The 10,216-nt window shown below is 41.8% G+C and overlaps 1 protein-coding gene across 4 annotated transcripts in view; it reads right to left on the bottom strand.

The window, feature by feature from the left end:
• Nucleotides 1-10,216, bottom strand: part of DIAPH1 (diaphanous related formin 1) — a 194,604-nt gene that overhangs the window by 9,798 nt on the left and 174,590 nt on the right. For all 4 annotated transcript variants that reach the window (XM_069969239.1, XM_069969237.1, XM_069969238.1 and 1 more), the window contains 7 exons: nt 8,286-8,380; nt 7,586-7,687; nt 6,898-7,137; nt 6,361-6,490; nt 4,635-4,759; nt 3,620-3,784; nt 2,494-2,632 (listed from right to left, as the gene is read on the bottom strand). In XM_069969239.1, coding sequence (XP_069825340.1) covers nt 2,494-2,632; nt 3,620-3,784; nt 4,635-4,759; nt 6,361-6,490; nt 6,898-7,137; nt 7,586-7,687; nt 8,286-8,380 — 996 coding nt within the window. The remainder of the gene's footprint in view (nt 1-2,493; nt 2,633-3,619; nt 3,785-4,634; nt 4,760-6,360; nt 6,491-6,897; nt 7,138-7,585; nt 7,688-8,285; nt 8,381-10,216) is intronic.

The following is a 10,216-nucleotide window of genomic DNA, read 5'->3' as shown; positions in this document are numbered from 1 at the left end:
TAGAATCGCTTACTAAGCATTTACATTGTTGGTGGAGTTTGGGGTGCTGGCAGCTTTACTATTCCATCACATAAAGTGCGGACAGAGATATACAAACTGTTCTGCTTGTGACATCTGGAAAATATGATTAATATTGGTCTCTTCTAGAGAAAATGTGACTAACAGCAGTGCTGCGAATGTGTAATGGAAACCAGGGACGGACGCTCTGCAGGAGATCGGGTCAGGTGACCTTTTACACTTTCTGCTTGAAAAACAATTCTGCTAACTTGTCTCCTGCCTAAAGAAAACATTCTTAAAGGGGCTGCGAGGATTTATCCAAATAAGACTCAAGATACCTTATATCCTGTGTTATTATTTAGCCCTGTACACTGACCTCAGAGATACAGATGGGGGTGGGGTGGACTCTGTACTCACATACACTTGTAAATTTGAATGGGATTCCTATATAAGGGATATATATGAATGTATTGTGCATAATAACAATACCCTGAGATCAGCATATAAGGACTGAATTTTATCTAAATATTACATTGGCTTATTATTTTTTCCTTATTTTTCAGTAAAAACACCTCAAGACCATCTTAATAGGTATTACAGAACCCAGATACTTGTATGAGGCTATAGACTTTATGGCCTGGGTGCACCCAGTAAGAACTCATCTGATATGACCGACCTTAAAGGGTACCTGTCATTAGGTTTACTCACCCGACCAGCACAGTCGTTCCTGGTGTTGGAAACTATGAACACGAAAACTTTTGGATCTGTGCACGAGCCTACTGAATAAGTATGGGGCTCATGAACGGAACCAGAGTGGCGTGGTTGTTTCCATATTTTCAGTGGTAGGTGCGATTGCATGCTGATTAGGTGAGTATTCTTCAACTGAGTATGAGCGTTTCCTGGATGTCTTTTTCATATTCTAAGAGTTATGTTACCTATATGACAAGTTTAATGTGAACCTAAAGTGTAGCTATCACTTAAAGCGACTCTGTACCCACAATCTGTCCCCCCCCCCCCCCACCCCCACCCCAAACCGCTTGTACCTAGGGATAGTTGCTTTTAATCCAAGATCTGTCCTGTGGTCCGTTTGGCAGGTGATGCAGTAATTGTCCTAAAAAACAACTTTTAAAACTTGCAGCCCTGTGTCAAAATGCCATGGCCTAGAGCATGGGTCTCAAACTCGCGGCCCTCCAGCTGTTGCAAAACTACAATTCCCATCATGCCTGGGACAGCCAAAGCTTTGAGAGTTTGAGAGCCCTGGCCTAGAGTGTCTGTGCCCTAACCTTGCACCATCCCTCCTCCCCACCGTCCTCATCATTAGGAATGCTACTGGCAGGATTTTTCCTATTCCTCTGCAGTGCACAGGTGCCTTAACGATCCCAGCCCATGTGCAGTGTTCACAAAGCTGATGAATAGGAGACAATCTGCCTGGAGCATTCCTAATGATGAAGAGGGCGGGGAGGAGGGACAGAGAGGTTGTGCCAGTCTAATGCACAGACACTCTAGGCCATGCCAGTTTGACACAGGGCTGCAAGTTTAAAAGTTGTTTTTTAGGACAATAACTGCATCACCTGCCGAACGGACCCTAGGACAGATCTTTGATTAAAAGCAGCTATCTGAAGGTACAAGCGGTTTGGGGTGGGCAGATTGTGGGTACAGAGTCACTTTAAGAAAAACTTTTAACGTCACTAGAACTGTCAGGGGAGAAGCAAGCAATTGAGGGTTCCTCTCCTGGTCTCGCTGCAAGTCTCATCATAGGCTTCTAAAAAGGTTCGACTCCTGCCACCAGGATAAAGCAAGAGGAGATTAAGAACTTCTCCCTACTGGTTCAAGCAACTGGGGAAGGGGGAGGGGTCAACTCCCAGATCTTCACCTGTCAGTTTTTTTTTTTTTTTAAGTAGTAGTGCACATTTAATTATTTTAGGTTACTTTTTATTAAGAAAAAATAGTACTTACATTTTCTAAAACCCTTTTTCTGTTGGCTTTGAGAATTTGAAAATGGCCTTCCAAATTGTCTCTTCTGATTCCAATTACTCTTATTTATTTGTCCATTGATACAGACAGTCGCCACCAGTAGCGGATTATAATAGGTCCGTTTCGGGCAGTAGCCCGGGGCCCTGAGCTCTTGGGGGGCCCATGGCCTCCCAAACAGACTTATACTTTCAGTAGTGTATTATCTCCAGGCTACAGTCCTACCATGATTTGCATAAAAATCTATGCTTTTTAACACAATTTTGCACAAATCAGGGCAAAACTGCAGCCAGTAGACAATACAGTAACATTAGAGAACATACTGAAGGACCTTATTATGTGACAATGATGTCACCACAGGTCCTTTACAGGCTGCATTATGGAGGAAAAAGACTAAAGCTAGTGCAGTCATTGTTACAGTGGTATGGGGGGCCCAAGTTGGTGAACAGCCCAGGGCCCATGGTGAAGTTAATCTGCCTCTGGTTGCCACATACAAAAGGCAATAAGGCTGCCATGTGTCGTTACCTGCAGACATGTCTATTAGCTGCTGCTCTCTCTTCTGTTGTTTCTCCAGCTTCTCTTTCTCGGCCTTCTCTTTGGCCAGCTTTGCTCTCCTGAGTTTCTCTTCAGCTTCTCGTCTCTTCTGATTGTCTTTGACAGCTTGCTATAAGGTAAAATTGAAAAGAACCTATAAAATGGTCTCATAATTTAATATTGCCATGTTTGCATTTTTCCAATTTTTTTTTTTTTACAGTTTACAGAAAATGTTAAGAGTATTCCTATATGGAATATATGCTCTGTGAGGGACCCCCCAATGACTAAGAATAAGGGGTACTGCATCCTAGGTTTATATCTGGCTCTGCACCAGGCTACTTTTGGCCCCATTCATGTGACTAGGGCTGTGCTGGCGCTCTCTGTACAGTGAAGGGGAGTATATGCACACTTTATTTTTATCATCCGGGAATGGCAGAGGTCGATCACCAAGCAACAGCATATCCTAGCGCTTTAGTGCTAAAGAGAACCAAGTTGCTGGAGTTTGGAGAGGAAATCCTGCTGCAGGGCTCCAATGACACTAACCCTTTAAGGCTATCTGAGAGGATTTACAGAGGGATAGGGCATATAACAAACTATTCCCCGGTCTGTTTTCACATTCTCGTAGGTCTTTTTAGTGACCAATAGGATCTAGGCATTGACTAAATAAACAAAATACATCTACATTAAATTTTATGGTATTATAAAAACATAACTAAAAGCACCTGCATGCTTCCAAAACACGTTGGTGACACACAAACTTTTTTCTTTTTTTTAAATAGATCAATACAGCATTGTAGATTTAATTTTTTTAGGTCTCTATTCAATAAAAAAAACTGAATGCTATAATCTAGCATCTTACAATGTTGAATGGATGAATGTGTATGGAAAGCTATAGTTTACACAACAGGGATTCTAGATAACACAATTTCGGCTCAATTCTGTACAGAAGTCAGGTCTTGTTGCCCATAGCAACCAATCCGAGCTCAGAATTTATTTCCTGAACTGTTAGGGTAACATGGAAGCTGTGCAGTTATTGGTTGCTATGGGTAACAAGGCCTAACTTTCCTGTCAGTTTTGATTAATGAGGCCTATTTGTCACATGACACATTAACCTTACCACAAACATGTTCCGGAAGTTGTTCATATCTAGGAAGAACTCCTCAATGTTGACCTTCTTAGGGTCAAACACAAAGTATTGCCCCAGTTCCTGAAAAGACGACACCATGTTGTCATGCATCATGCACAACTTTGTATACTGCTCTTGGGCTTCTTTGACAAATATGTGAGATAAATTAGTCAAGGAATATCAGTATATGATATGGGATATATCGGCATTTCATCCGTAAATCATACATGCATAAAAAGGCATATACTAATACAAGGCAAGAAGTTATGTTACAGTGTATATACAGCAGTGGTTACCAAGCTGTGGCAAAACAACAACTCCCAGCATACCTGGCATGCTGGGAGTTGTAGTTTTTCATCAGTTGGCGAGCCTCACCGATATACAGACTAGATGAACCCTGGATTAGGATTACTTGTCATGACGGCACAATATATAATCCACAGGTCTACATCCTAATACTCTCCCATTCTTAGTGCCCTCTCTTCTTTGTACTGAATACTATGAGGCAGCTTACAAATATATCACTGTAGATATACGCTATAAGGCCAGGTTAACACTATGTAAAAACAACGGGCGTATTTCATAACAACGGCCGTAGGTGTGCAAACTATGGCCGTTATTTCACAAATAACAGCCGTTGACATGAAATACAGCCGTAGTTTTTACATAGTGTGAACCTGGCCTAAATTTGCAACTGTATAAAATTGGCTGAAAATAGAAATAAAACTTCCTCCCCACCCGCAACTTTCCCAGAAAACAGCTCCACTTGCCACGATGGGCTGTGTTTGGTATTGCAGCTTATCCCCATACAAGTACAGACTCGTGCAGGACTGAGAGCAGACAGTAAACTCAGATCCATTTTTTTCTAATCCTGGAAAACCCCCATGAATTTCCGATGTGATGACTAATACTGTCATTTGAATAACTTCAATTAGAGAAGTAACCATTGTTCACTGCGTGATGCAAAACATCTGATCCACTGTGTTTTAAGGTGGAATAAGGATATAGTCATTTTCTCCACAAACTTATCCTTCTCATTGTTGGAGGGGGGGAAGTTGTCAATGTCTCGCTGGAGATCGGAAATCTGTTTTTTCATCTGATCCAAATTCTTTTGCAACGTTTCAGCGGACACTGTGTTACCAGAAGAAAAGAAAAAAAAGAGTTACCCATAGGGAAGTATCTACCCTGCTACACTGGACTGCCAATGAGATACAAGTCTTCTTTGTTGGCTGTATAATAAAAGCTATGGCCGACCGCTCCTTCTACTATACAAAACCCGCAGCATTCCTTCTGCACAGGGGACAATGAATGGGTGAAGTAGTTCTTACACTACCAGCGTGTTCAATAGTCGCTGACGTCCCTGCTCTGTATTAACATTCTGCATTCATAAGATGGCAAGGTGGAGTTCTAATCTACATTCACAAAGCATTGCTTCCTGTTATAATGGTACTGCTAAAAGGGAGGACAACGCAAAAAGGAATTTTTAAAAAGACAGGCTTCCCTTAAAGGGGAAGAGTTCTAAAGACCACCTATTTTATCAACATTATAGGGGTGGTGGTGTAGGAGCAGCTCTCACATTGATAGACCTGGCATGTACCTCCCTAGGTGTAGCTTTTTTAGATGTTAAAGTGTGACTTATAAAACTTATCTTAATAGTTTTGATCAGTCATAGTCCGGGTATTGAAATAAATTTCTCGACACTCACCAATACACTGCATGCGTGGTATTTATTGCATCTTCAGAGATGAAAACAAATTAGGAGAACCGGACGCGTTTCATCTGTCGATAAAGGCAATACGCCGAAACGCGTCCTGTACTTAAATTGTTTTCATCTCTGAAGATGCAATAAATACCACGTATGCAGTATATTGGTGAGTGCCGAGAAATTTATTTCATTGGTTGAACAGGACTGGCTCCTATCTGGATGCACCACCCGGGAGACGTCTAGTGTGCCGAACTGAACTTTGTGTTGCTTGATGTTCTGGGTATTAACACCCCCACCAATGATAGAGCCAGAAGAAGCACTCTGTGTGTAAACTTAAAGTTCTTCAGATTGAGAGCTGAGCGATGGTGACCACCCATGTGATGGGCTAGGCACTCATTTATGCTCCAAAATCAGTGGCTCCGCCTTGATGATGACCATGGCTGCCATTTTTCCCACATGCCCACTATTCCTATACACAGGACCCTATATTTTACTATAGTTCACACTATGCACACTGCCCCGTTCACTACTGTTGAAGGTCAATGTATATATTGTAACACTAAAAAACAAACAGCAATAGATGGAGATCTAAAACTAAATTTACCAAGACTGGAGTTTATACTGAATGTTACTTTTTTTTCTTTATCAAAGAATAACATTTTCCCCAAAGTGTCTATCGGTTTTCTCAGTATTCATCACACAGACCTTGATAACTTTGTGACTGTTCACACATCACAGAACAGTGTGTACCAGCAATGCTGCTAAAAGAGAAATTGTAAAGTGAAAGAAAACCGAATAAGGAGGATGCTGAAAATGGGAACTGTGAGCACTGTTACTTACAGATACTGCACGTTTTCCACCATGTAACATTAAGTAGCCGATATTCCCACAATACAGAAGGTTCTTGCTTTGGGTTATGTCAGCCATATGCTAATTTGCCATCTCAATTCAGCAATGATATTCTTACTCATATGACTGAACTCAATGCCAGCACACAGGAGGGGTAGTCTACATTAATATTCATTACCTCGACTGGCTTTTTCTACATGGACAAGCTCATCTGGGAACTGTAATGCATCAGGGAAGTCTTGTTCACAGGTCTCAGCAAGAAAATGTAACAACGTGGTCTTCTGGTCAGCTGACTTGGTATCTTTTAGCTTTAAGAAAGAGGAGAAAAAAAATAACTTAGAAAACTTGCTTCATCACCGACATCCACTATAATATGAGGTCAGTCATTGTATTTAGAGATGCAACTCTATGGGACCCCGGGACATGCAAGTCAATCAGATGCAGGCCATCTATGACATCTACATGGGGTTGGCATTTTGTCACTACTCCTTTAATGTGCAGAATTTAGAAATATAAACCAGGAAATATTACAAAAACAATTTTCCAGATGTGAAGAGGACCTGGAGACTTTCTTGAGGCCCAGTCTGTAGTGTAACCTTTTGCACCGCAGTAGTGAAGACACCCAAGGGACATGAAGAACATCTAACCTTAACATGCTTTTAGATTAGTGTCACTCACTCATATATTCTGGCTTGCGTCTAGGGACGTTTCTTACCTTGCAGAGGAAACTAATGTCAAAACCAAACGCGCCAGCATTTCTGGATCCAGCATTCATAAAATTGCCCACTAGAAGCGTGATTTCCAAGAGGGTGGCAAAGCTTTTGCTCTTTTTCACCTCTTCGCATGCAGCGGTCACTGACACAATTTCTGGCTTGATGTTCTCAATTTGCTCATTGAATAGGAGCTTAAACAGGATGGCGTTGAGGCGAGGTCTTAAGCGGGGGACACCGCACATCTGAAAGTATGAAACAATGGTTGGAGAAGCATGTCTACATTATATTTCCAAACAACCTATGAGTTCTCCTGCTTCAGTATATTATAATATATGTATAAGTGTCACATATTTTTGGGGCAAATGTGTCATGGTCCAAGGGGTTCTCTGGACACATGATCTATGGCCTACCCTCAAGCCATACTGCCCATTCACTTCACAGTAAGCTGAGCTGCAATTACCTAGCTCCAACACTATACAATGGAAGGTGCAGGGAGTACCCCTTTAATAAATTCCCTGTTTGTTCTCAGAAGTGAATCACTGCTCGTTCAGTCTGCTTTGCTGTTACATAAATAACGCTATTCTGTAACACAATTAACATTCGTATTTGACATTGCAAAGAGACTGAAGGACAAATAAAATTACAGATGACGCAAAACCCTCCAAAGAACAAAAACAAAGCCATGCTTACCACAATGCCAAACTGCTCAGGCTCTGCCAAGTCATTGTATTCATCCTTATACTCTACCAGCCTCTGAAGCTGGTCACCTTCTGGCAACTGCTTAATAAGGTTCTGGAAAAAATTTAATAAATATAAAATAAATGTATGGCTACAAGTACAGTACCAGGTACCTAAAGTGTTTTAGCTTACATTTCGTATCTGGCGCTGAAATAACCGAACATGGACAACAAGGACTGTCTGAGATACATGAAGGACTATGTGTAATAAGGAAGACCCGAAATTCTGACATCTTTATCTCATAGGATAAATTACATGCAATGTAATTCTTTTGCCGTGCACCAGCCCAGCTCTATGTGACGGTATTCAGTGTGACTGTATTCCCTCCTCTCACGCAGCTCCAGTGCACAGAGCTGGGCCAGAGCATGGCAAAAAAATGGTGCCAAGCATGGCAACCAGGCGGTGTTTAAAAAAAAAAAAAAAAAAAAAAAACCATGCCTCCTGGATCTCTGCGCAGGCAGCAATCGGCTAATGTGTTATATATATATATATATATATATATATATATATATATATATATATATATATATATATATATATACACACACATACTTAAGGGTACATTTGCTTTAATTATCACTGCTAACTTTTTGAAAAGTAAAACTAGTAAAAAAAAAGGAAAAATTTATAAAAAGGAAAAAAAAAACCTTACTGAAACCATAGATTCTGTCAGCACTTCTTCATTAACTTCAAGGATGACATTTTTAATCTCTTCATAGGGCATACGGAATGAGCCCAAGTAGATGGCTGTGTAAAAGAAAAATCATTACAGTCACGAATAGCAGAAAATAACGGCAACAAACAAACTTACATGGCTGTGATTACCTGACAGTAACAAGAGTCATAAAAGAGGTACTAAGACCATAGAAAACATTTTATCTAATACTGCACTTACATATAACATAATAAATATGTCATTCTTACCTTACCACGATCCCCCAGTGTCCTCCTGCGTTGTATTCAGGTCTCCATGCCGCAGACTCAAGGTGGGGGGACGGGGGGATGTGTGGGAAAATACTAAAATAAACTTATATATTCTTGTGCCCATATCCTGGGTTCAGCTGACAGCCGCCAGCCTCCTGCAGCTGTGCGATTGGTCTCTCAGCCAATCAGCGACTGAGGAATCAATCAGCCAGGCCGTGGTGTTACAGCTGAAAGATCTGGGTATGTGATGTACCCAGATTCCAGCCACAAAAGACATATGACGGCATTCTGGGAGACCCATGAGGGGCTCTAAGGAGGCAAATGGACAGGTAAGTATACTTTGTTTTTTAAAGTGTAACTACTGGTTTTAAAAACTTCTGACATGTCATAGCGACATGTCAGAAGTGCGTATTGGTTGGGGTCTGGCTGCTGGGAACACCGCTGATTGCTTGAACGAAAGGGGCAGAGTGTACGCTCTACCCCTTAATCTCTGCTACAGGAGGGTGAATTCCATAGACTGCTTGTATTAGACTGCTAATACGAACAGTCTATGGAATTTACCTCCCTCTCCCTGTAGCAGAGATGAAGGGGCCCCTTCATTCTAGCGATTGACGCACTTCTGACATGTCCCTTCCCCGCCCCCCTGCCTGCCTCCTTTGAATTTCACAGGGACTACGCGACTACCGCTCTAGGTGTGACATAAAACCCGCTTGAAAAGATATATGTGAAGAAATCAAATTTAGTGGTGGTCCCCCCTGAGCAATCCAGGCTGAGGAGGGTTGTGCATATTCTATCACATTATGGCGTTACACATTACATCTTTATTTGGTGTCATGTTCTGCTTTTCCAGGCATACAGGGTCAGTGAACACATCAGCTCCTGGAGACGTCCGGTCAGTTTACCTTCTTCAATACAACGCCATATGTCAAATCCTCACCCAGCAGGCCCTGGGCAAGTTACACGCTGTGGGCTGAACAGCAGGTGTTGGCCATTCTGAACCAAACTTGGCTAAACTTCCATCGTGCAGGCCGGAGAGAAACAGCTGGAGGATTTTCTACCGAACCTTTCCATCTGCTTCATTGTCTATTTGTGTCTTTTGAAAAGTGTATTGTGTATCCTGCAGCATTAGTCAAGGTTGTGCTGAATCCTTCAAGGACTACGGAGTTAGTGTGACTTGTCTGATGTTCAAAAACCACAGAATAGTATTTCATAGGGCATTGTATAAGCCCAGAACAACAGATATATGCAGAAAATACAAGGTAACATGTAATCGGTGTATACCAGTAATTCGTACAAAACAACAAAAACTGGTGCAAAATTTCTATTGATCATAATAAAATCACTTAGAGGGGTACTCCAAGCAAAATTATCGTGTCCTAGGGGTCAAGTAAGATGGGGGGGGGGTGTAGTCCAACCTCTGTACTCCCTGCTGATCTCTGTATCAGACCCTGGCTTGTGTGTTATGAATAGAGCCATGGCCACAAGACTCGCATCTCATTCCCATAGAGGTGCTGGAGAGAGAAGAGTAAGCGCACTTTCTGGCACACTTGGCTCTTTCCAGCACCTCCATAAGAATGAATAGATTTGCGGATCACATGCGGTACCAGCAGCTCTATTCATAACACAGGAGATAGGGCCTGATACAGAGATCACCTAGGG

The sequence above is a fragment of the Dendropsophus ebraccatus genome, chromosome 1 (genome assembly GCF_027789765.1).
Source record: "Dendropsophus ebraccatus isolate aDenEbr1 chromosome 1, aDenEbr1.pat, whole genome shotgun sequence".
NCBI lineage: Eukaryota > Metazoa > Chordata > Amphibia > Anura > Hylidae > Dendropsophus > Dendropsophus ebraccatus.
The sequence above is the reverse complement of the archived record's forward strand: the minus strand, read 5'-3'. Positions and strand labels throughout refer to the sequence as shown.